Source organism: Nipponia nippon, unplaced genomic scaffold (assembly GCF_047370975.1).
Source record: "Nipponia nippon isolate SJK-2023a ecotype South Korea unplaced genomic scaffold, ASM4737097v1 scaffold_1, whole genome shotgun sequence".
Taxonomy (NCBI): Eukaryota; Metazoa; Chordata; class Aves; order Pelecaniformes; family Threskiornithidae; genus Nipponia; species Nipponia nippon.
In genome coordinates, this window is record NW_028262290.1 from 103,847,897 (window position 1) to 103,874,869 (window position 26,973).

Here is a 26,973-nt window from a genome sequence, read left to right on the forward strand (position 1 = left end):
TTTTTACCCAGTGAAGAGTATACTCATCCAAGCCATGAGCAGCTAGTGATGTAGCCTCAGCGATGTAACTAGCCTCGGTTGAGACCTTGGATCCTGCTAAGCCAAAATACATAAGTCTATAGCAAAACTAAACACCAATGGACCATTTTTTGGAGGTTAACACCAACTCATCCTCTAACTCAGTGGGGAGATAACGTTTTTCCAGTAGCAAGCCATTACTGTGGCTAGGATCTTGGTGAATATGTCTGGAACCAAAGAAGGCCAAACAAAACAACTGTGAGGTGGTATTGGTACTGACCAGTGGAGAAACACAGCTATTGGGCAGTCCCTTGCTGCTGTTCATATGAACAGACTTGAAGTGCAGCATACGAAACATAATTTTCCTGCAGAGGCATTGTCATCATCCTGGCTTGAATTTGAATTTGCAGATGATTTTAGGTACTTCTTATAAGGTCAGACAGGGTGGTCACCCCCGTTTCCGCTGAAACGTCACTAGTACCCCTAAGACCAGCTGGGGAAAGCAGGTTATAATGTTACCCCGATCAACACCTGGGTGTGATGCTGAATTGACTTCACATGTAGAAATTCCCACAGCCTGTGCTGTCTGTAATTCTGTGCACTGAGCTTGAAAGAGCTACAGTATAGTACTTTTCAGGATAATGCAGGGAGGTTAGCTGCTTTGTAAGGGAAGAAGGAATTGTGGTTTCTTGTTGGTTCCAAAGGAACCTCTCTGGACTGCCTACCATCCTACCACCATATGCAGTGCTCCCAGCAAAGCACACACAAATGGAAGTTGGCCTTCAGTGCTTATCTGGGTGCTGTGGAAAACAGTGCAGAAGATCCACGTAAAAGGTGGAACTTTTATGTGCTGCATGCTGCACCAGAGCAGCTGGCAGCTCCAAACGGTGTCCAGCTTTTCTGCAGAGGAGCAATGCAAGCTTTAAATGGTTGGGGTAGGACACATGAAGGAGGAGGTCAATCACAAGGTGGAAGAAAGGGCAAATGAAAAAAGCCCCATTCCATTTCTCTCGCCCATATAGGATGGATATGTGTTCTGACTTTTCGTTCTCTCTCCCCCAGGCAAAGCTAATACTGCTGGAGCTGAGCCATCCACTCTGGGTGCATCTCCAGATTAGGTTGTGTGTACATGGCCATTACTTAGGAGTAGAACAGGTTTTTTGAATTATGGATACAGTGGAAGAGAATTTGGTAAGTAAAAAGTTTAGATCAACTGGTAACAGTGGAAGTTGCACTGAGGTGCAAAATAGGCCTTTTAAGACGCAACAAGTAGCAGCCCTCTGACAGCTTAAAAAAGGGAGGCTAGGTTCAGGTTAAAGTAGCAAAGTACTTCCAGTACTTTCAGTACTTCAAGTAGTTTGCTTAAGTAGATGCTCATCTAGAAATATTTCTATCTCTGGCCAGTTATTGTTGAAGCATTAAGGAGAGACAGCAGGGAGGAACTGTTAAGATCGTAGGCTCTAACTACATACCAGACCAACAAATAACAGCCAAACCCTGATCAGATGTTTTTTAAGATGCATGCATACCGTTGACTGCAATACTTGAACACCAAAGTGAAACTGCAATTCTAGCATCTAATTCCTTTAAAATCTAGAAGACAGGCTCTCTTCTCCAGGCAGAGGACTGGAGTGAAAACAAGAATTGCAGTTGTTACTTCAGAAGGAACACCTCAACATCAATGCAAAAGAAGAGTAACTGTGGAGTCTTCGAAGCAGGACATACTGCAACTCATTCTTTCTTCTTTCATCTGAATGCACAGCTCAGAAGCAAGGCTGGACAGTCTTTGACTACACCAAGACTAGTTTTGTTAATTGTCAGTCCTTTGAGGTGTATATGCTGCACTGCAGAAACTCACAGGTTTGACTTACTTATAATAGCAATGAGAGGAGAAACCGCTCGTTTCACTGTAGTTCAGCCAGGCAGAGCAGCACACTACTGATCAATGATAACGTCATGTTTTGTGACTGCCCAGAGAAAAGATCCCTGAACTGAAAAGGGCAAAAGACCTGCTGATTACCTACTGCTAACAAAATCAATGGGCTAGAACAGGATTGTGGGGTGTCTGCAATCTACTGCTTATATTCACAATTCAGTACAAATATGACCCTGTGGGGGAATATTTGCTATCATGAAAAACAGAACTATAGGAAAGTGAGTTGAACGGAAGCCACATTTTTGTTGGGCTCAGATTTGTAAATTGATTGTCAGAAATTCCTCCATCCTAGTATAACATTTACCTGCATGCATGAGGTCAATCAGCTTCTAGCTGATGAGGCAGTCAAAGACTAACTCAGCCATGGGGTATAGGGTGGCAAGGATGAAAAAAGTTATTTGGAGATGAGTGTGCCTCCATATATGTGCATGCATGCACATACCTGTCCCTACTCCTGACATGACTTCCCCCCATTTTCCTAATCAGATTAAAAATTATGTTCTCCCACACCAACTTTAAAACAATTTGGAAGGATGTGCTACAAATTCCCAACCCTTGCTATTTCAAGTCAAAAGATCATTTTAAAAATCATTGCATGATACCACAAGGAACTTTGGATGTAGTCAGTCAATTCAGACAGATGTTGTGTTATTGATTGTGTTGAACTGCTTTCAAAATACTAAAGAGTTAACAATTTGTAAGCACACATTTACCCTGTTGGCAGGAGTTATATTCTGGCTGCATAAAGCGGTGATGAAAACAGGTGGTTTTTTTTTTTTTTTATTTTGGGGAGGGGATCTGCTGCAGTATTAGCACTTTTAAAAAAGAATGGTCCTTGAGGAGGTAAAACATACAATGAAAAAATGTTTTCATTTGTTACTGAGGAGTCTAATTCCTTTTGATTATTAAAGAGCAAGTAAATTGGAACAAAAATGTCTTGACTTAAAGCATGTCTTTTGAAAATGAGATGGTTAGTGTCTCCTGTTGCTTTCTTTGGACTGAAGATGATAGTTGTCAAATTTAATACAAACCAGTAAAACGTCGCAGTAAAAAGTGATGTTTCCACTGAAAACTCATCCGATCCTAACAAAGTCCAATCTGGAGTGGTATACTGAAAGTAAATTTTTAATTCATTTGCCAATTTACTTTCATAACAAAAAATTCTTTTCACTTTTAGAAAGCATCTGTAGTGAGCATTCAGCTATGTATTCCTGCATTTTGCACCATCCCCAAAATATCCATGATAAATAAATGAATCTCTCCAGTAACAATTCAATATTCCTTTTTCAAATGGTTATTAACTTTTCCTAGGCTTTACTGTTTGGGTTTTTTTTTCCCCTGGTTGTTTTTTTTTCCCTTTTTTTCTTTTTTCTTTTTTTCCCCCTTTTTTTCTTTCAGGTTAAGCACCAGCTTAATTAAAATTAAATTGAAATTATTTTTAATGGAGAACTGATTCTTTTGCAGAAGTGCAAACCCCACTATGGATCCTTCTTGATTTAAAGGAAGCTTCTGTTGTTATAGCTTGCACTTACAATTCATATAAAGACAAATCTATCATCAGCTTGATTTCTAGAAATACTCATTCCAATAGCTGAAATGGATCTGCTGTATTTTATTCATCAACCAGCTCTGGAGTTCTGGTAAGACTTTAATCTCTGTATTTACAGTGTATAAACTTCTTCCTTTTAAAGTGCATCAAAGCTTCAAAATAAATGGATGTTTTCAACCAAAGCCTTCCTCTTAAAGACGGAAGAATCTTATTTGACTTATACTCTGATTTCATTCATTCAGACTGCTACATTGGTTTCTAGCACAGTTTTAGCCCTGCGAAAGGATCTGCACAAACAGAATTCTGGATGCATTTTTGCTGGGCCCAACCTAGTTCGGTATCTCCTTAAGAACTGCATGGTTTTTTTATTCTTCTCTCCTCTCTCTTCACACAGCTCTTCTGTGTGACCCCATCTCCCCCCGACCTCTTGTCACTGCAACTCTAGGCAAAGAAATAGCCAGCTCCCTTACTGCTGGCTCTAGTTCAGGAGTGGAAGAGCGAGAACTGATGGTGATGACTAGGTGATGACTAGGTGATGACTGGCTGCAATAAAAAACCGCCATAAACCAGCATAAACCCCGCTGGCCATGACTTGGCCAAGCTGAGGGTCTGCCAACAAAAGATTAAAGGTAGATGGTTCCTGCTGGAAGCACGTAAAAGCACTTTATTTTCCCCCTTGAACCTTCTGTGACTCAGAGTGAAACGCTGCCATACATATACAACTCTTCCAACTGTGTGAACTGAAGGAATTTGGCATTTCACAAGAGTGCTCAGCATTTTAGGGAAATGGACTATAAATGAGTGCAGTGAATTGTTCTGCATACATTTTAAAGGTAATATAAACTGGTTTTGCCTCATTACCATGTTGTAATAATGGAGTCATGACTTTTCCAAGAAAAAAAGAAGATATGATTCAGCTGACCCTGGGAAATAAGCTTTTATAATACATCAGAAAAATAAAGCTGGATTTCACAATATTACGTTATATAATTATATCAGTTTAGTATAGCAAGTGTGATTTGCTTTTGTCTTTTGAAGGTAGCTATCTAGTAATTTAATACTCTATTTGTCAGCAATGTATTTCCAACACAGTCTAGATTAAATCTTAAAAAATGATAATGTGGAGTTTGACCTCCATAGTTACTGCCTGATAAAATATAAGTAAATGTGTTGTTTAAAGTATGCAGTAAACAAATATATAGGCAAAAGACTTCAGATATTATGGTGATACTGTTTGCGAAGAATATTAGTATTTACTGATCATTCCTATCATTGCTGCTGTTATTTTATATTCACAATTCTTTAATTATGTGAATGCCAGAAGGGTAAATTCACATAAAGGAAAATCACTTTACATATAACTTACTGAGATAACAATGTCTGGAACCTATTTTAAAGAAACCATGACAGCCATCTTTCATTCAGCAGTCTGCCACAACAGGAAATGACTTCCTCTAATACGCAGTGAAATAAATAAAGGTCAGATGGTTTGTTTGTCTGCATTTACTTTGCACACCAGTAAAACAGGATGTTTTCTATTAACATTGCTCCAGGTTTCCTGGTAACAATAGCACCAAAATAAGGACCAGATTTTGTCTAGGTGAAATTCACTCCTCCTGCATAAAGCCCTATGCCTAGAATATGAAAAGAAAAAAGCTGAAGTAAGATGCGGAAGCTGCTAAATTTATGTGTAAGCACCAGGCTGCGATCTGTACAAGCTTACAGGAGTTCGGTACTCAGCTTCCACTGAAACTCAAAGGAGGTAAGCTCCTTTGTTCTTACAGCTTTTTTGAAAATTCCAGCCCTGTAAGATGTAACAGCCTCCCATTATTTGCTCAGGGATAGTATGTATATATATATATATGAGAAGAGTGCCTTGGGTATTCAAAATCTATGCAAGTGAAAAGAAGAGCATAGAGCATGCAGCTTCTCAGCTGTGAAGAAGCAGCAGCCTTTGCTGAGCCATACTGCTTATGAGACAGACTACTGGATCTTCCTCATAGACCACACTTGGCTCATGCCCTTAAGTGATCTTCAGCTCAGCCAGAAGGACAAAAGGCTGTGAGTTAATTGTTGCCCAACTTTGAACCATGTGGGGTTCAAGTGGAAGGAAGGGCTTTAAGTCAGCCGCATGTGCACTGGATGTTCCACCTAACTGGAATGTGGTTTGTGTTGAGGTATGTTTTCTTTGGCTATTTTTTCCTGAAATGTGCAATTACAAAAAATAAAATATTTACATCATTACAAATGAAATGTCAATGTCAGCTTTTTCTGTCATAAAATGGAATATTCCTATGTGTAACAGGTGAATTATTTTCCTTGGGGATCAGATACAAAACTGTTTTCAATGCAGAGAACAATAAACTGATTACTACAGCTATATAATTTCTGATCAAGAAGTTTCCCCGTCTTCAGCGGTGATGCTTGTCCCATAGCTCCCATATCAGCTGTGTGCCAGGCTTCACAGTAGTTGCTAACCAGTCGGATCCCATTTGCAGTTGAACCATGCCATATTACTTTTTGCGGCCTGAAATGTAATGTTAAGAAGTTATTTCCTGAAAAAGTCTCTTTTTTGCTTTATTCAACAGCACACCTATATGTGTGGTGACCTGTATTTCTGCTTTCCTTCTGCTTGAAGTAAACAGTGGGTAGGGAAAGATGAAGATAGAAAGGAGAGAAAGAAAATGAGAACACAACCTGATATCCCATTCATATGCTGTCAGAAATGGAAAAGAAAGATGGCATAAGTAAAGTGAGAAATTTTTATCACATTTCTAGTAGCCCAAGATATTGCTACTTGTACTATGGTAAAAATAAAGGTCATGTAAAACTTATAAATGGTGATGTAAACTCACCAAGATGGATCAGTCATGATGTTCCTCCCATCAAAGGAGTATATTGGAACATGAATGTTGAATTGTCCACCGTTTCCATTAAATATAGATTCCCAGTTATTGAAAAGTATTTCTCCCTGTTAAAGTTTCAAAGCCACTTTTACAAACAAAACAAATCCAAAATCCACATCATACCTGACTTTTATAGACTTATCTATACATCTGCCTTTGCCTCACAGTTGCATCTCTGTTCTATCGCCACTCCAAATATTCAGCTTGATCATCTCCATTTCCACTGCTCTTTTCCTCCTAACTATCTAGGGGGTTGTTTGAAAAATTGCTTGTAACTACTACTTGTAACTGTATCTATAGAGAAAATACAGAGATAATTTGTATTGCAACTTCTGTTGAGGTCACAGTTTTGTGAAAAGTGTTGCAAATGTTCAAGGCAAAAGCTTTGCATCAGGCTACCTCTCAAACTGCTTTTGAGTTTTTCCAGTCAAAGTTGAAACAATATTGTCTTTACAGATTTGTCTCCAAGGCTCTGTGTTTGCATGCACTTCAGAGTAGCATCCGTTCAGCGTGTTCCAAGCATCACGTGCTATTCCTGTAGGTTTCCTTGGCCGTTTGTTCTGGGACCCAGCCAATGCTACAGAGACATGGTTTGTTTTCCTCAGTTTTAGAGTGTGTCTGTTTATGTGAGACCACAAAATTACTCATGCCGTAGACTCTCCTCTCAGTTTCATTGGGGTAAATCCAGCATCACTCATAAGCACAGAATTTGCCTTCATCTTTAGAAATGAGAAAAATAGGCATTTTAGCCTACTATACTCTGTGATCGTACTAGAAGGTAGAACATAATAGCTATCTTTGAGAACTGAGGGTGCACTTTCCCTGCTGATATAAAAAATATCCAGAAAGCTGAACATCACACTGTTGCTTTGTCAGCAGTCTGCTCAAAGTAGGCTTTATTTCTACCATTAACCTTAGGATATTGAAAAAAGCAACCCTTGAAAATGCAAAGGGAATGTGAGGCAATGTGTAACTCCCTACTTTATCACTACTTTTTTGTTTCTTGAACCCAACTCTGAAACATAATGCAAAGCTGCTTCTTTATAAAATGCAATTTGGTTTGAAACTTTCTGGTTTTGCCATCTTCCAAGATTTTGGGGCACCTACAGCCTATCCTAATATAACAAGTACGAAGCACTCATTTTTACCTTAAGATTGACTATTGGTAAATGGTATCGGTCTGTTTTTCTGACAACTGTGGCCAAATCTTGCAAATGTGATGAGAGGAAGGCTCTATAGGTAGATGTCAAACCTGCTAGTTGGGCCTGTTGAAAACACTGAAAATCTGCTCGCATGTCACCAGAAAATGGCAAGTTTAAAGCCACCAGATGCAGCTGGAGAAAAAAAGAAGAAAAGCCACCATTTTTTTTTAAGTTTATAACACTAGGAAGACATATATTGGAAACAAACTAGACCCCCCCCCCTCCTCCTGCCACCACAAGAACATACCTATACCAGGTATGAAAGTTATTTGCTGCCATAACATTACATTTCTTAAAGCTATGAGACCCATAGCAGAAATACCTATTTATCTTTGAACATTAAGGAAACCACGAAGATTATATGCTCCTAAAAACCAAAATTATTTTAAAAGAAGCTAATATTTTTAAGCAGAAGTCTTGGAATTACCACACAAAATCCAAAGTCCTACAAGCATGGAAATAAGTAGTAAGAAGACTACTAGTAAGTAGACCATATACCATTTAAAAATTTACTGTTATCAAGTACAAGAAGTAGCATGCTTAAGTCAAAGATGCAAGCACTAATCCACATTTTTTTTTATATAACTCAGTTACCTTGCTTTCTTCGTCTAAATATTTTGAAGTATTTTAAATGAAGTCTTAGATTCTAAAGTGTCTATCTAAAACAAGCAGTGCCATGAAGACAGAAAATATTCTAATGAAAATAGATCTGGAGGAAAAAATTAAAATTTGTCTCTGAGGTGTCTAAACCAGTTAAAGAAGTGGATTTGTAAATTTCTAAAGTAAAATCTGTGAATTTGAAGAGGAAATATCACAAATCTCCTCAAGATGCAAACTGGCATGTTTCAAACCACAGCTATGCAGTTGCAATACAGATCTCATACTTACTGCTGGTTTTCCATTGTTCGTATTTGATATTGGCCTCAGTGCTGGAAGAGGCTGAAATCCCTGTTGTTTTAACACATGCAAACAGATATGTTAAACATGTTACTCAGACCAGAATTTTAGACACTCAATAATTTTCTAAATAAAGCAAACATTGAACATTGGAAAATCTGAAACTGTTCTACCTCTGAAAAATAAACCCAAACCGCGTAGCCAGCATACATCTTCGTATCATCAGTTTGGTGTGTCACATAAATATGTGTTTGAAAGCTGTCCTGGCCAGAGTTGCTTTGCTGGACCTGAGTGTACCCATTCCACAGTACTCTGCCAGAGCTGGTGTCAGTGCTGGATCGCACCTGGACTCCTGCATGGAAGCAGCCTACTCTTGGCAGGAGCACAAGACCGGTTCAGGAAACTTAAAACTGAAAGTGTAAGGAGGATGTGGAAACAGAAAATGTAGTGGGTGGGAATATTTCTCAAGGCCTTGGTAATTCCCTCTGTAGTGGTAGGATGCTTGTTTTGAACTGACAAGTCTCAGTGGAAAATCATGCTGTGCAGGGATCTGCTTGCAACTTCTGCCAAGTGTATTGCCAGTTTTTGCACATTTAGACTCAGTTTTTCACAGTCTAATATTTTGTACTTACATGGCTTGATATGGCTGGAGGAGGCAGGCTGTCAGCAGGGATAGGAATTAGCTCACCGAGCTGAAAGAACCCAAAACGAGAAGCAAACAAAACCGTATCACCAGGAGTTTCTGAACTAAAAAAAGGAATCCTTGCACCCATACTTCTCTACCCCTGTAAAAAATATCTGCCATGACTCCATTTTGACTAAGGGAGTTGGAAAGGGTTAGGATGTAGTGCAATAGTACCTGCAATTTTCTCCATCCATTTCGAACACGGACAAAAACCTCACTGGTTTCACTCAGATAGATTAGTGTACCTTCTGTAACAAAATGAACTTTTTCCAACATACCCTCAATGTTTTGGAATGTTGTAACCTGTCAAGTAGGAAAATGAAACATGCTTCATCAGACATACAAAACATTTTGCAAGTTAAATTGTTAAACTGAAGTCTCATTTGAAATCATAAATGTCAAGGCTTCTTCCGCAGGAAATGCTCATAAAGTCAATTTTATGTCTTTTCATACAAAAAGCTTCAGTAACATAAATATCTTGCTACTTTGGCATACCAGCATAATCATTCTGTGGATTGTAGTAGAACTACACCAATAGTTAATTTTACACAGAGTGAAGATCATTGCATCTCTACAGTTTAGCATACTAGATCAAAATGGCAAAGTTCAGAAGAGATTTGATAAGGTTTATAAATATCACACAAAATTCTAGATACATTTGCTTCTGTTATATTTTTCTTAGTGTTGTTGTGATCTCTTTAAGGGTGTTTTCTTCCATCCCTTTTGTTATGTTTCCAGGTGCCACTAGTTTACGCAGCAAGTATTTTTCAATTTCGCTTTTCTGGATCATCAGGAGGCTTAAACTGATGCCTGTCAAATATAGACATTGCACCTATTACCTCTGTCTTTGTCACCTCAAGATAAGAACACAGTCCTGTCTAAGATGGGTTGCTTCTACAGTCTGTTTGATAATTGCAGATAGTGTAAAATCAGGTACAAGTTTCATGAGAGTGTCATTTCTTTCTCATTTCTTCAGTGTCAGAAGGCATATTAATGCTTTATGAATCATGCAGACCCTACTATAGATTTACATATTGTTTTTTAATGTTGTTTTTGACCTCAGTGGGCTTGGATCTCCTATCTAAGACAGTAGCTCCCAGCCTGTAACTACAGTCCTCTACCTTGGGGCACCAGTCTTTGAACATCTGTTTCTCCCCTGATCTGTAACCATTGTCAGGTCCTGAATTTCTATGAGAAAAGGCAATTAGCAGAGGTATGACACTATGGTGGGAAGGCATTAAGAAACTTACACACAGATTCTTGTTAGTTCATTTGATATGATGTATGTGATCTGAAAGTCTGCTTGTTTATTAGTACATTCTCAAATAATAGCCAAAGATATCCAGCAAATTTGCTTTTCTATCATAATGTGAGAATGTGGAAAAGGAAAAAATTGCAATGAACCCCCTCTGCTAGCTTGAATATTTTTTTTCAGAAATTATGAATATTTAATTTAGAAATTAACAAGACAGAAGTCTTAGCTGTCATTTTTATGGCATGGATATCTGGGATACAATTCTGATTTGATTCATGCAGTAAGAAAAGGAAACAATTAAATTTATACGTATTCTCTAGCACAATGATTTTTAGATTTGCTAGGGAAATCTACAGTTTTCTTCTTAGAAACAAATGACCTATATTACTAGGTTTTAATCCAGTAATGTAAAGTGTCTTTTTCATGGAAACTGGGCATTCAGTAGTTGCTCTAGTATCTCAGGATTTTAAGTTGCCACAGTCTTTTGGACACATTGCTTTGAACATGGAATATGCACCTTTCCATTACTTTAGCATGCTATCAGTCTTTGCATTTGTTTCAATAGGCTGTTACTACTAACAAGGCAATGGACAGACTTCTCCTCTCATCACTTTTCCCAGCTATATGGATTCCCTGCTGAAAAATTATGAGGTTCAGAAAACCAGAAAATATTCTAATAAATAAAAACACGGGACAGAGCTTTCCCTCCTCTCTAAGTGCTACCAATGGCCACCAAAAGATTTGAAGCAGGGTTTCAATGGCAAACTTCCTTATTTTGATGTCTTACCAGGTTTCTGGTTGCAGGTGACCCTGGCTCTCCCGGAGGACCTGGTGGCCCAGGCATTGCAGCTGCTAAAATATAACAAGCATACAATACATGTTGAAGGTCATCTTTTTTGAGAGAGGTGAGTGACATAAAGAAAGGACTTAGTGGTAGTGTCTAGGAGTAGTGGGAGCTTTAAATAGGCATAGGCCTTGCATAGTCAAGTTCTGAATAGCTGTGTTCAAGCCAACTACAGAAAATGCATTCTAAGGATTTTTTTTTTAAAGCAATGGTGAAACTTAGTCTTTTCTCTGTTATTTGGGTGGTTAAGGTCAACAGATTGCAATCTGTTGTAGAGACTCTGCAAATGAAGAACCAGATCCACTTAAATTGACCAGAATGCTCTTCTGCTAGCTGCTAATGATGTGCATATAGAAGAGGAAGAACTTTTAGCTCCTGCCCATATAGGCTTTGAGGCAGTCATTATATCTTTTGCTCTAAAAGTCAGTAAAGGCTAACCCTGAGAGCACTGCTGCATTCCATAGCTTGCTGTTTACTGATCTGTAACTTTTGAATTAGGAGGCTGCAGTTATGCACCAATAAAGCAAGTTCTAGTGTTCAAAAACGCTTGTTTTTGTGAAACCCAGAGGAGCCTTGAAATCACCTTTTACAAATTGAAGAATCTATGCTCTGAAGCACTTACAAGGATCCTCCAGAGCAGTTCGTTCCTGTCAATAGCAGGGGAAAGGGGTTCAGTTCTCAGAAGTGCTCAGAGCTATTTATCTCCAGATAAACCATTCCTCTTTCCCCATATTGCAGTATGTGAGCCCCATATTACAGTAAGACCTTGAACAGAGATAACTGTGCCTTGAAGATAGGAAATAAATAAACATTTGTGTTCATAACATTTAGTAAAATGGATATCCATCAGCATGCTGCCTGAAGAAGCTTCTTACAAAGCAAAGAGGAAAATGTGTAGGAGGATGATGAAGACTAATGGCAGAGAGGATAAACGAAAATATAGGAATGGAGTGCTAATAATTTGTTTTGTCTGCCTGGGTCTCTTAGCTAATATTCAGAAGTGCTTAACATAAATTACACAGGAAAAGGCCTGAAGGCCTTTATGGACTTTATGGATACTGAGGATCTGTCCATATTATGATGATCAGGGGCTAATTCAGGTACAGGCCTATGTTCCACCATTGAACATATTAAAGATTTCTTCTTTCTCAAATATTCTTCAAAGGATGAACGCTTCTGATAGACACTCAATTAATAATATTTACTGGATGACAGACTGGAAGTCTCACCTTGACCCTGGGCAGCTGTATAAACCAATCTGACCAGGTTCAAGAAATTCCTGGAGAGAACAAATTGAAGACAGAGAGGTCTACTTCCCAAACTAGCATACTGGAGGCACAGGTCTTGTGGAGAAACAGACTGATTGTTAGTTCTCAGAAATGGAGATCTGTATTAGCTAGACCTGCCCACACTTTAGGCAGGACAGATCTGCATTATAGCCTCTCTATTCAGTTAACAATTCCCTTTCTGTTAGTACACCATCTTCAGTTGAGATTAAGGAATGCTTTGCTCTGGTTTTACCTGGCTGGATTCCCATGCTGGTCGCAGTTCCCAGAGGGAGGAATCAGAGTTGCTTGCTCAGGCAGACCTGTCAAGTAATGTCAGACAAGCCCAGGACCCCATCCACCAGAACCTAGTCTAACAACTGGACATTAACAGTATGAGGCTTGTCACTAGCAGACCTGTGACCTAAGAGGAGTCAAAAGCACAAATATCTTGACCTGTGACACTTGGTTTAGAGCCATGTATTCCCTTTGATGCAAGTTTGAGATAATTCACCTGAAGCTCCAGCGCCACATTGTTTGCAAAGTTCCTCCCCTGCTGTGACTATTTGTGGAACATTTTACTCCTTTTCTAATCCAATATGTTGAAAATCATTACAAGTACAGTTACCAACCCTCCCAAAGTTTTATTTCTATTCAGCATGTGCATAACAATTAATTTTTAGAAGCAGTTGTCCAGCAGTTACATTCTAGACCTAAACTCTACTGTGGGTACTGCCTTTGTATCAGAGAATCATAGAATCCTAGAATCATAGAATCGTTAAGGTTGGAAAAGACCCTTAAGATCATCAAGTCCAACCGTTAACCTATCACTGCCAAGTCCACCACTAAACCATGTCCCTAAGTGCTGCATCTACACATCTTTTAAATACCTCCAGGGATGGGGACTCAACCACTTCCCTGGGCAGCCTCTTCCAATGCTTGACCACCCTTTCGGTGAAGAAGTTTTTCCTAATATCTAACCTAAACCTGCCCTGGCGCAGCTTGAGGCCATTTCCTCTCATCCTATTGCTTGTTACTTGGGAAAAGAGACCGACCCCCACCTCGCTACAGCCTCCTTTCAGGCAGTTGGAGAGAGCGAAAAGGTCTCCCTTCAGCCTCCTCTTCTCCAGACTAAACAACCCCAGCTCCCTCAGCCACTCCTCATGAGACTTGTGCTCTAGACCCTTCACCAGCTTCTTTGGACACCCTTCTCTGGACACACTCCAGCACCTCGATGTCCTTCTTGTAGTGAGGGGCCCAAAATGGAACACAGTATTTGAGGTATGGTCTCACCAGTGCCCAGTACAATGGGACGATCACTTCCCTAGTCCTGCTGGCCACACTATTTCTGATACAAGCCAGGATGCTATTGGCCTTCTTGGCCACCTGGGCATACTGCTGGCTCATGTTCAAGCGGCTGTCAACCAACACCCCCAGGTCCTTTTCTGCGAGGCAGCTCTCCAGCCACTCTTCCCCAGGCCTATAGCATTGCATGGGGTTGTTGTGACCCAAGTGCAGGACCTGGCACTGAGCCTTGTTGAATCTCATACAGTTGGCCTCAGCCCATCGATCCAGCGTGTCCAGATACTTCTGTGGGCCTTCCTACCCTCCAGCAGATCAACACCCCCGCCCAGCTTGGTGTCATCTGCAAACTTACTGAGGGTGCACTCAATCCCCTCATCCAGATCATTGATAAAGATATTAAACAGAAGTGGCCCCAACACTGAGCCCTGGGGAACACCACTTGTGACTGGCTGCCAACTGGATTTAACTCTATTCACCAGATGAAGTGTGTCTTGGCCCACATTAACATCTTCCCAAATTTAGCCAGCTGCTCAATTTGATCAATTTTGCAAAGCTCTCAAGGCAGCCTGTCTCCATTATGTAGACTTCCTCTCAGCCACAGCCACATTAAGATTTTTCATGCAATATTGCTCCCATGGCACTAGACAGTGAAAACTGTTTGCAGAGAAATTGTCCCTTTTGTGTTCCCAGTTCCAACTCACCCCCCAGGAGAAATCAGTAGAGGGCAGGAGGAGAGAGGGGAGCAACCTGATTCAGGTGTGCAGAGTGGGTGGGCAGATGGAAGAACAGGTATGTAAAGGAAGTGGCAATGTGGGGGGTGGGGGTGGGTGCATGCCTATGCACTCACATATACAGTGAAAAGCCAAATCGCACCCTCTCACCTGCGCCATATATTGCAGGGGGTCCTGGTGGGCCGGGTGGGCCAGGTGGGCCAGGAGGTCCAATTTTTCCATAACCCGGTAAGCCAGGTAGGCCAGGTAACCCCGGAGGTCCTCTGGGTCCGACAACTGAATCCCCTTTTGGCCCCTATCAGTGATAAAAAGTATTCCTTTGAATGTGTCAGTTTCACTGCTGCAGGGCCTTCATCTCTGGTGGCAACATTTTCTGAAGGCTTGCCACCACACCACTGTTTAGACATGAGTCTGTATGTAATTTTCTTCAAGGAGGCATGGATGTTAATGGAAAATGAAAAATTTGACCATATACTAAACTAAATTCAAGAATTTAAGTTTCAGAAAGCTTTCTGAAAGTTCTTGCACCTATTCCTGAGTAGCTGGTATCTGCAAAACTCTTGACAGTACTCTCAAAGTCCTGGATCTCAACTCTGCTCGTGCTGAGACTACTTGCTTTGATGTGCTTATAGATAAGAGTTTGTCTGAAGGTATGTGGTGGAAAGCTTTAACACAAAGTGTGTCTGTGCAGGGTGTATGTCTCACGACGAATGTTGTCTTCTCCCTCCTGTGATCAAATGTCAGCTAATATCCCTTAAGCTCTTCAGCTGCCAGTCTTCCAGATTAAAAAGGCTCCAACTCTCTATGTTTCCAGTTTAGCGGTGTGTCCTCAGCCTGAACAAGGGAGGGCTTGTGCTCCCTGTGCTCAAACTGGCCTGCATACATAGAACAGTTTTTGGACACTGGACTAGGAGAGCTCAGTCTCTGATGTATCTATCTCAGTTGTGCCATCCAACTCCTTCTTGCCAGTGGAACAGTTTCTCAACAGGCAGATGGTTCTCAGCAATGTGGAATAGCGCCAGGGGGAATTTTGAAGGTGCGCTTGCTAACCTAACACTTTGTCCTCAGCTATGACCCACCTATTAACACTCCTTGGCACAGAACATAACAATAGAGTAATGCAATGCACACATTTGTTGCCAGATCCCAGGGATAAACTAGTTTCCAAACAATTAGTGCATTTGATTCCAAAGCAGCTGTGGTGGCAATTGCCAGAAGATAAAACAACTAGGTAGAGATTAGACAGTGGCTGAATTTTATAGGAATCATCCAGATGGGTACACACTGGACTTTTCATTCATGTTTTTGGAGTACTGGAATAGAAAATAAGATTAATTATTTAGATGGCCAATAATTTTCAAGTCAGCCTCTGTCTAACTTTATATAGCCTATTTTCGCTTTTATGGGGATATAAGTAGTAGTGTCACCTGTTATATATACTGCCTTGATTTGTGATGCTATTAATAGCATGAATCTGCATACTGATGTAGTTGTATAAGACAGCCAAGCATAACATTACATTGATTTTTCATAGCAAATTAATTCTATGCACAACAGTGAAGTGTCTGTGTTTATGCCTAATGCAACTCTCTTGTATTCACCTAATGGTTAGCATATGAGTTTTTATATAGTTCTTAGCATGATCTTGGTGTTTGTCTCTTTTTAGTGCCTTCTAAATTAAAACAATGGGTACACACAAATATTCCTATTCTACAACTTGCGTGACTTACAACTAATCCTGGTCTTCCAGGTGGTCCAGGAGGTCCGGTCAGAAAAAAACCTCCATTTGGTTCTCCTTTTTCTCCTTTTACACCAGTGACTCCATTGTCTCCTTTTTCACCCTTTAAAGAGAATATATTTTAAACCGTTGAGCTGAAGCGAGATCAGAACTCTATGCACTGATCTTTTAAAGTGTCATGGTTTAAACCTAGCCAGCAACTAAGCACCATACAGCTGCTTGCTCACTCCTTCCTGGTGGGATGGGGGAGAGAATGGGAAGAGTAAAAGTGAGAAAACTCGTGGGTTAAGAACAGCTTAATAACTGAAATAAAATAAATTATAATAATAACAATAACAATAATAATAACAGCAACAACATACAACGCAAGTGATGCACGATGCAATTGCTCACCACCTACTGATCAATGCCCAGCCCATCCCCGAGCAGTGGTCACTGCCCCCCAGCGAACTCCCCCCTGTTTACACACTGAGCATGACGTCATATGGTATGGAATAGCCCTTTGGCTGGTGTGGGTCAGCTGTCCTGGCTCTGCTCCCTCCCAGCTTCTTGTGCACCTGGCAGAGCATGGGAAGCTGAAAAGTCCTTGACTAGTGTAAACACTACTTAACAACAACTAAAATTTCATCAGTGTGTTACCAAAATTCTTCTCATCCTAAATCCAAAACACAGCACTATACCAGCTACTAGGAAGAAAACTAACTCTATCCCAGCTGAAACCAGGACATAAAGTTACAAGGCACCAGGCCTGCTGGAGACAGATGGGGTTCACCTGTTGCAAAGGGGGAAAAGGATTCTGGCTCAGGAGTTAGCAGGCCTCATTGAGAGAGCTTTAAACTAGGTGTGAAGGGGCAAGGGGATAAAACCAGGCTTGCTAGGGATGAGCCTAGGGGGTGGCATGCCTGTGTTGGAGACGAGATCAATAGCCCAACTGAAGTGCATTTACACCAATGCACACAGCATGGGCAATAAGCAGGAGGAGCTGGAAGCCATTGCGCAACAGGAAAACTATGATGTGGTCACCGTCACGGAAACATGGTGGGATGACTGACACAACTGGAGTGCTGCAATGGATGGCTACAAGCTCTTTAGAAGGGATAGGCAAGGAAGGAGAGGTGGTGGGTAGCCTTGTACATCAGAGAGTGTTTTGATTGTCTAGAGCTCAAGGAAGAACGTTAAGGTTGAGTGCTTATGGGTAAAGATCAGAGGGAAGGCTAATAAGGCAGATATCCTGGTGGGAGTCTGTGATAGACCACCCAACCAGGATGAGGAAACAGACAAAGTATTCTACAAGCGGTTGGCTGGAGTCTCACAATCTCCAGCCCTTGTTCTCGTGGGAGACTTCAACTTACCAGATCTCTGCTGGAAATACAACACAGCAGAGAGAAAGCACTCTCAGAGGTTCCTGGAGTGTGTGGAAGATAACTTCCTGATGCAGCTGGTAAGCGAGCCAACCAGGGGAAGTGCCCCGCTGGACCTGCTGTTTATGAACAGAGAAGGCCTGGTGGGCGATGTGGTGGTCAGAGGCTGTCTTGGGCACAGTGACCATGAAATGATGGAGTTTTTGATTCTTGGAGAAGTAAGGAAGGGGGTCAGCAAAACCGCTACCCTGAACTTTAGGAGGGCACACTTTGGCCTGTTCAGGAGCCAGGTTGACAGGGTCCCTTGGGAGGCAGTCCTGAAGGGCAAAGGAGCCCAGGAAGGCTGGATGTTATTCAAGAAGGAAGTCTTAAAGGCGCAGGAGCAGGCCGTCCCCATGTGCCAAAAGACAAGCAGGCAGGGGAGAAGACAGGCCTGGCTGAACAGAGAGCTTTGGCTGGACCTCAGGAAAAAAAGGAGAGCTTACCACCTTTGGAAGAAGGGGCAGGTGACTCAGGAAGACTACAAGGATGTTGTGAGGTTATGCAGGGAGAAGATTAGAAAGGTGAAGGCCCAGCTAGAACTTAAACTGGCCACCGCCGTTAAAGATAACAAAAAATGTTTTTTACAAATATATCAGTGACAAAAGGAGGGCCAGGGAGAATCTCCCTCTTTTGTTGGATGCAGAGGGAAACATTGTCACGAAGGACGGGGAGAAGGCTGAGGTACTTAATGCCTTCTTTGCCTCAGTCTTTAATAGTCAGACTGGTCATCCTTGGGGTTTTCAGGCCCCTGCACTGGGAGATGGAGATAGGATGCAGAACGAAGCCCCAGTTGTTGAAGAGGTGGCAGTCACCGACCTGCTCCTCCACCTGGATGCTCACAAGTCCATGGGGCCAGACGAGATCCACCCGAAGATACTGAGGAGCTTGCCAAGCCACTCTCCATCATTTACCAGCAGTCCTGGTCAACCTGGGAGGTCCCAGATGACTGGAAGTTAGCAAATGTGATGCCCCTCTACAAGAAGGGTCGGAAGGAGGATCCGGGGAATTACAGGCCTGTCAGCCTGACCTCAGTGCCGGGGAAGGTCCTGGAGCAGATCATCCTGAGTGCCATTACGTGGCATGTGCGGGACAACCGGGGGATCAGGCTCAGCCAGCATGGGTTTATGAAAGGGAGGTCCTGCTTGACTAACCAGGTCTCCTTCTATGACAAGGTGACCCGCTTAGTGGATGAGGGAAAGGCTGTGGATGTTGTCTACTTGGACTTTAGTAAGGCCTTTGACACTCTCTCCCACAGCATTCTCCTGGAGAAGCTGGCTGCTCACGGCTTGGATAAGTGTACTCTGCACTGGGTGAAAAACTGGCTGGACAGCCGAGCCCAGAGAGTGGTGGTGAATGGAGCCAAATCCAGTTGGCGGCCAGTCAGAAGTGGTGTTCCCCAGGGCTCAGTGTTGGGGCCAGTCCTGTTCAATATCTTCATTGATGATCTGGATGAGGGGATTGAGTGCACCCTCAGTAAGTTTGCAGATGACACCAAGTTGGGTGGAAGTGTTGATCTGCTGGAGGGTAGGAAGGCCCTACAGAGGGACCTGGACAGGCTGGATTTTTGGGCCAGGGCCAACTGTATGAGATTCAACAAGGCTCAGTGGCGGGTCCTGCACTTGGGTCACAACAACTCCATGCAACGTTACAGGCTTGGGGAGGAGTGGCTGGAGAGCTGCCTGGTGGAAAAGGACCTGGGGGTGTTGGTTGACAGCCGCCTGAACATGAGCCAGCAGTGTGCCCAGGTGGCCAAGAGGGCCAATGGCATCCTGGCCTGTATCAGGAATAGTGTGGCCAGCAGGACCAGGGAGGTGATAGTGCCCCTGTACTGGGCACTGGTGAGGCCGCACCTTGAGTACTGTGTTCAGTTTTGGGCCCCTCACTACAAGAAGGACATGGAGGTGCTGGAGCGTGTCCAGAGGAGGGCAACAAAGTTGGTGAAGGGTCTAGAGAACAAGTGTCATGAGGAGTGGCTGAGGGAGCTGGGGTTGTTTAGTCTGGAAAAGAGGAGGCTGAAGGGTGACCTTATTGCTCTCTACAGCTACCTGAAAGGAGGCTGTAGCGAGGTGGGGGTCGGTCTCTTTTCCCAAGTAACAAGTGATAGGACGAGAGGAAACAGCCTCAAACTGCACCATGGAAGTTTAGGTTGGATATTAGGAAAAACTTCTTCACCGAAAGGGTGGTCAAGCATTGGAAGAGGCTGCCCAGGGAAGTGGTTGAGTCTCCATCCCTGGAGGTATTTAAAAGAAGGGTAGACGTGGTGCTCGAGGAGATAGTTTACTGGTGGACTTGGCAGTGCTAGGTTAACGGTTGGACTCGATGATCTTAAGGGTCTTTTCCAACCTTAATGATTCTATGAAATCTCTGAACTTACTAAAGAAAAGCATCTACTTAAAGTCTTTTTGACATCACTTCCTTTTTCCATGATACAGAATGAAAAGGAATGCTTTCTCTATTGAGAGTGCAAGGCGCTCTCAGGGCAGGGGCTAGGAGAGGTGGGGTTAGGTGGAGTCAGAGAAAATGCCTCTACTGCTGTTTCCTGCTATTCTACCCAACGAAACCGTGTCCTGTGTTGTAGCTGGAGGCAAAGACAAAGTCGGAGGAAGCATAAAAGCCTGGCTTTCTGCTTTTCTCATTCATCAAGGAAAAAGCAAAGCACGATGGACATGGAATGGACAGATATTTAAAAGTATACGGTAAAGTGAAGATTACTGTGCATAGGATGAGAGAGAAGGGCAAGGCTGTGTACCAGGATAACAGAAGAGACACCACACAAAATTGCTGACACTTTGAACTGCATCTGTTTTCCTGTCCTTCATTGTTGATTATCAGTTAGTTTGGGGAAAAGAGTGATAGGTAAGAAGAAGCGTTTAAATACTAGATTATTATGTCTCTGTGCAAAATGAGCCACAGCAATTGTAGGTTCCTCCTCACATTATTTCCTTCTGTTTGTCTGCTATTTTATTTCCTTCAACTTTTTTTTGGTCTACTTTGTTTCACTTTTCTGAGAAATAAACTTGCAAAGAGAAGAGGCAAAGGGCAAAGCAAGAATGGCAGGTAGCTGTAGAAAGCCAGTGACTTCCTCTCCTGACTTCTCTTCTTTTTAGTTTCCCAGTAAACAGGACTATAAAGCTTTCTGTAGGGCATGCCATTTAGCAGAGATGAAGGACTAGATGAAAAATGAGTTCTTTGTAGCTAAAGCTGTAAAGCTGTAGGCACTACTCTATAAGATCAAAGAAGCCATATCAGCTCTGCCATGCATGCATGGGGCACCTTATGCCATAGGAATAATTTAGGTGCACTCAGCCAAGCAGAAACAAAATCTGAAAACCAGATGGCACTAAGAGTCCTTCAAGGAAACAGATAGTACACTGCTTTTGGTGGCATCATTAAATGATAACTTGATTCAATTTTTTTTTCAGATCTTCTACTGATAAAGAGCCTTGTTCACATAAAAACATTAAAAATAATATTGCATTGGTATTCATTTTTGTCACTTGAAGCAGTCAGGAGAATAATGGAACAGAGAGAGACCAAACACATCAAGGTATGGGTATACCTTCTTGTAAGAGATTCCAGGAAAAGTCATTTCCATCACTTTAACTTATTCAGTGTGTTTAAAAGAGAAATAGTATTACACAGAAGTGATTCTTTTTTCCCCATGTGTTAATTGTTGCTACATTTTTCTAGAAGCCCTTTAGGTAATGGATGTCTCTTACCTGAGCTGGCATGGAAACAAAAGCATTCATTTATGGCAGATAATTTATATCAACTTATGTTAGGTAACAGTGAATTATGACTCACTTTAATACAACCGGGAAGGTAAAAAGCCTCAGTAACAAAGTTTTTTTAAAAGTAATCTTTATATACTACTGACATCTACTATCTTTATGCTTGTAATAAACTTACCTGTGTAGCTGGATTTTAAGAAATTAATATCATTTGTAATTGCTGATGCTTTTATCTGTTTTGTATATTTCACCATGCTATACCATTTTATGCTTAATTTATAGTAAAGTACACTTTGGAAAAAGCTTAACAGAACTCAAATGCAAATGGGATATAATTACCTTTATGCTATTAATAAAGTGGCTGAAATATGATGGCGGCAGAGGTGGACCTGAAAAATGAAGAAAATACAATAAAGTACAATAATTATCTGTAATTTTCTTTTTAAAAGCACTGCTTTGGATGTTACAGGTTTAGGAGTTTAAAGGAAAATTATTTACAATTATAACATTAACCTTTAAATCTAACAGATATTTTTAGTTTGTTTTCCTAACAAAGCAAGGCTTACATGCCCTATCTTCTCTGTCACTCCTCCACCTTAATAATTTCTGAATCTGATTGTGAATTTCAGGCAAAGAGAGCAAAGAATGCTCAAAGATGAAAAATTCAGTTTCCTGAAAAAATGGCAGCTGGGCAGAGGGTGAAAGAGAAGCATTCAAATTAACCCCTTTGATGGAAACCAAGGTAAAAGAAAAGCTTTCCAAATGTTTTGCCAGCAGTGGGGTGGCCAATTGGAGTTGCGTTATTGTTCATGGAAGGACAGTACCATAACCTACAAGAAAAAGAACCAGTGTTACTGCCATGTTGTTGATCATAGAATAATTGTTCCTTGACATTGTTCTGCAACAAAACCCAATGCCAGCATCAATGGTTATACCACCTGTGTTGTGTTGTCTGCCAATGGTGGTCAGCCAAAGCTGTCAAGCCAGCACAAAAAGTCTAAAAAGCCTTCAAATATTCTCTGCTTGGCATATGCTTGGAAAAAAAAAAAACAACCTGTTTTACAGCTGTCCATAACAGCTTGATGCATTTTCTTCAAATGTGTTCTGATTAATTTTTGAGATCTTTGGGTCCAACCCTATGCCAGCCATAGCATTCAGATCTCAGTACACTATCTCAGACACAATTGTCAAGTAGACATTGTATACATCTGTACTCTGGGACAGAAATGTATTCCCACTATGGCAGCTATTTTAATTTTATTCCAACCCTGCCAATTGTATCTCACTGCAGTGATTTGTTTGATCCATGTGAGGGGATGGGGAACAGACAGGTGGAATGGAATGGTAGGTGTCCTTCTCAGATGTTGCTAGTATTAGTCTCTACACTGGGCAATATCTGAGGTCTTTCTAGGATGACCAGCAAGCAGACTAGGCCTGGGCAAGGTACATGAGGAAGAGGGAGGTCACCACTCAAAGTGGAAGTCAAAAATCTGTTGTAGGGAACCAGTAGGCTCTACCTACACTGGTAGGTAAACTGTATTAGACCGGTTCCTCAGCCCTGAGGTAAAGTGGCTCAGCTTTCATCCATACCACTAAACTCTCCTCCTCACTCCCGAAGCATGAGAGAGTTATCCATACAGCCTATTGCACAAATCCCTGGCTTAAGCTATCCCTCAGACCATGCTATTGTCTGGGAAAGCGTTACTTGTTGTAGGCTGAATCCAGACCAGGAAATATGGGAACAATGAAACTGCAGGACAATTGTCCTCTGTGTCCTGGGTCTGTTTAGTTTACTAGTACACACAGCCAGAGAAGTTTGCCTGACATGGCTTCTCAATGGGCAAACCTAGTTCAGCCTTCTTCTATAGACATTCAGCTGAGGGCTGGAAAGCAATTTTTGGCAGGACCTTTAGGGATCTTAACACTAGCCAGAGGGAAACATACTTTGTTGTGTGGCTTCTGCTGGTAGACCAGACATTTTCATTTCAGTTTGTTTTCAGATGTTGCCGAAACATACTAACACCACTTTGCATGTGCATAATCAATGGCGAAATCATGCCCTCCCAACAATCATAAAGTCATAGAACTTTGGTGGTCTTCCTTTTAGAAAATGGATAGCTACACTGCTTTCAGATCTGGGATCTGATCTAGAAATTAACTTAGCCCCTAGAGCAACAGAACTCACTTATTACCAGAATTAATGCTTGCCCAGTGAGAAGTGATCTTGCTCCACCTCATTCATTTTCCTTTAGCTCCATTCCTTCCACAATTCACAGAGAAAATGGTGAAACTTCTTCTTCATATAGAAAAGAAGGTCTCAGGACAAACAAACATGCAAAAGGGCAGATCTGGATGAGTGTCAAAACCTGTCCAGTATGCCAGGTTGGCCTTTTGGAGAATGACCCACAGGAAGGAAGGGAGTTGACTATGGTCAAGGGCCAGCACACTGCAATAAACCCTGCATTTTCTAGTAGCAGATCTTCAGCCTTAGGCAATTGGGTCTGAGACTATGACACAGTGAAGTCTCCTCCTCTATTTCTAGGTATGTTTTCTTACAAGGCTCCAAACTGTGCTCCTCCAGCCAGAAACACCAGGGTTGTGCTGGAGCATTGTGCATGTGGTTGGAACACAGCACCTATGCTCTGGATACTTACTACACCTGCCTCTATACAGAGTAGCTAAATAAAGTGCGGCCTGCCATTTACCCACTTTTTATGTTGGCTTCATATTTTTGCATGGTATCAATTAATAGAGCCTGTTTGTAAGGTTGGAGAGGAGACATTTTGTGAAAAGGAAAAATAAATCCACTGCGTGGACAAGTACCACAGTTCAGGAAGCTTTTCTGATTGCTGGAACTCAACAGATATTGTAGTGGAAGGAGCTTCAGCCATCTGTCCTTCAAAGAAGGTTTTGAAAAATTCCTGTACTTTAATCATGTTCCACTACCCTGCAACTTCTAGCTTGTGAATTTTCACTGTCAAATATTATGTGGATATCTGTGAGACGTAGAGAATTGGTTTGTATGAAAGAATGTTTTAGCAACTACATCAACAAGCAAGAACCAAACAGGAATATTTTTTAGAGCAGCAACAGAATTAGTCTCAGCTAATATATTTTAACTTCACAAAATATGGAAGATAGTCAAGCTATTTGGATTCAGTTGGCAAACATATGAATAAATCCCTGTTACCTTTGGAGAAAGGCGAATTCAGTTTTCAATTTAACCAGAATTCTCATGTTATTTTCACCATCCTTCACTAGCTGCAGTTTTACAACAAGATCATAAGCATAATCCTCTCATAATCCTCTCCTTCTGAAGCACCTGAAATCATCAGGTATAGACAAAAATACTTGTAGGACATTAATTTGCACTAAATACAGAACCTGGGAGGGAACAGACGTGTTCATGGTGGATAAACCAGCACAGAAAAGAAAATTTTCTTAATTTCTGTTTAGGTATGCTTCTTGCTTCTTCTTTTTACAGTTTTATTGATGACTAGGAAGCACTAATGACTTATTTCAAGGCACTGGATATTGATCAGAACAAAAATTAATGAAGACAAGACAAGAAAACAGATTTTATTAGAATAAACAGATGTCCTCTTAAAAATAACCAAAATACCATGTTCAGTCAACAGAACTGTGTCTTTGGAACAAAGACAGAAATATCCATATAGATGTAGTTTTGTGTTTATTATCAACACATTAGAGGACAAAGATTATAAATATGGTATAGCAACATTAATTTGATATACTGCTTCTTCTGTTTCAAATTATTTCTGACACTGACCAAAGCCTTATCTCAGTATATGAGATTTCAAAAAATATATAGAAAAGGAAGAGTTTGTAATAGCAGTCTTTTCAAATAGATGCTTGTTTCTGTAACTATTTTTGAATGTGTAAGAATTAGCAATGTGTATCAACTTTTTGATACAGAAAAGTAAATCTTTGGTGAGGAACATCTGTTATGATGCTTCTACCACCAGTGAATTAGTATTTTTAGTTCACACAGACTTTTCATGATTATCACAAATAAAGCATAGAATATTAAAAAGTTGGTTGAAATGGAGATCATCTAGTTCCACCTCCTACTGGAAGTGGGAGTGTCACCAACAAATGACTGCCTTGAACTCAGAATGCAGAGGTGTGTTACTCTGAAATGGGAAGCACTGGATTTTAGCCCAGTTGGCTCAAAAAGATTGACAACAAAACAATATCTCAGGAAGTGCACATGACATCCTTCTAAGATTTCTTGAAATCTCTGACCAGCCAGTTACATTTCAATATCTATTCTTCTACTTAACACATTCATAATACTCACAAATGTGCAGTACAGATACTTATTTTCAGAAGACATTTTTGATAACATTATGGGCTTTGTTGTTCTTTGTGTCAGTTCAGCAAGGAACCTAGGTTCCTAGGTACCTGTCTTTAGGCAGGTAAGGCTGCAGGGGTAAGTATCAAAGTACTTTGTTGAATTGCTTGTTAAGTAAGTTAAACATGTATTCCTTTACAGGATATCAATGACATATCAGATTTAGTATACCTGGTGGTCCTGGAGCACCTCTGTCTCCCTTTTCTCCTTTTAAGTCCGCTGAACTGTGCAGCCCCCAGGAATCTCTGTTTGCTTTAGCACCTGCCATAAAAGCATCACAAATCCATGAGAACTTGCAAACAGCAGAGACTGTAGCAGTGACAACCAAACCACCCAAAGTGAGAGCAGACTTTTCCATACGTGGGGCACGTTGCTCCAGTCCCTATATGCTTGTCTCACTCTCTCATGAACATTGAATGGCTTCCTGATTGTCCTCTCTTATCATCAACCGCAACATGTGCAAGACAATCTCTCTTACAAGTCAATCTTTCACTCTCCGTTCCCTAACCACCTAGCCTAAGACCCTCTGAACAAACCTGTTCTCACTGCATTTGTGAAATTCATTGGGCAAGTGTAGGAACGGTTCTTGAGTTATGGCTCTGCATTTGATACCACATCTTCTACTATCTCCAGCCTCCAAAACGGACCAATAAATGATAATATCTGCAACTGTGAATGTCAAAAATGTTATCGTTTATTGCTCCTTCATGTCATAAAAGCATTAATAATGAAGAAAATGTTCTCTGAGAACAGAAATGCTTTTAGCATAATTTTCCATCTGGGTGAGCTAAGGGTAGAATTGCACCTACATCTGGATAAACCTTCTATTTTTCCAGATATTGCTAAACTTTCATGGCAACCTTACCCTATAAAATATCTGGGTAAAATTACCCCTGAGTGTTTAGAGTTCTTCGGTCTGATTTCTTTTTTTGTTCTATCTGAGTAATTGCTAGTATCTTTGCAACATTCATGTAAAATAACATCAATCTGCCACAGTAACATCTTATAGCCACTTCCTTCAGGTAGAAATGCCTTTTCAAGTTTAAGGTGAGGTGGTCCTATTCTGAGTTATGAGCAGGAAGGGTGCTGAAGTACAATAACAAGCAGATACAAGACATATTGCTTGAAGTGCC

At 41.1% G+C, this 26,973-nt stretch overlaps 1 protein-coding gene across 3 annotated transcripts in view; it reads right to left on the bottom strand.

Moving 5' to 3' along the window:
• Positions 1 to 2,905: 2,905 nt before the first annotated feature.
• Positions 2,906 to 26,973, bottom strand: part of COL15A1 (collagen type XV alpha 1 chain) — a 163,779-nt gene continuing 139,711 nt past the window's right edge. For all 3 annotated transcript variants that reach the window (XM_087765728.1, XM_087765720.1, XM_087765733.1), the window contains 11 exons: positions 26,012 to 26,101; positions 21,805 to 21,854; positions 16,324 to 16,434; positions 14,744 to 14,888; positions 11,236 to 11,300; positions 9,368 to 9,496; positions 9,141 to 9,200; positions 8,500 to 8,559; positions 7,558 to 7,743; positions 6,359 to 6,474; positions 2,906 to 6,030 (listed from right to left, as the gene is read on the bottom strand). In XM_087765728.1, the coding sequence (XP_087621854.1) occupies positions 5,814 to 6,030; positions 6,359 to 6,474; positions 7,558 to 7,743; positions 8,500 to 8,559; positions 9,141 to 9,200; positions 9,368 to 9,496; positions 11,236 to 11,300; positions 14,744 to 14,888; positions 16,324 to 16,434; positions 21,805 to 21,854; positions 26,012 to 26,101 (1,229 nt within the window). In that variant the 3' untranslated portion in view covers positions 2,906 to 5,813. The remainder of the gene's footprint in view (positions 6,031 to 6,358; positions 6,475 to 7,557; positions 7,744 to 8,499; positions 8,560 to 9,140; positions 9,201 to 9,367; positions 9,497 to 11,235; positions 11,301 to 14,743; positions 14,889 to 16,323; positions 16,435 to 21,804; positions 21,855 to 26,011; positions 26,102 to 26,973) is intronic.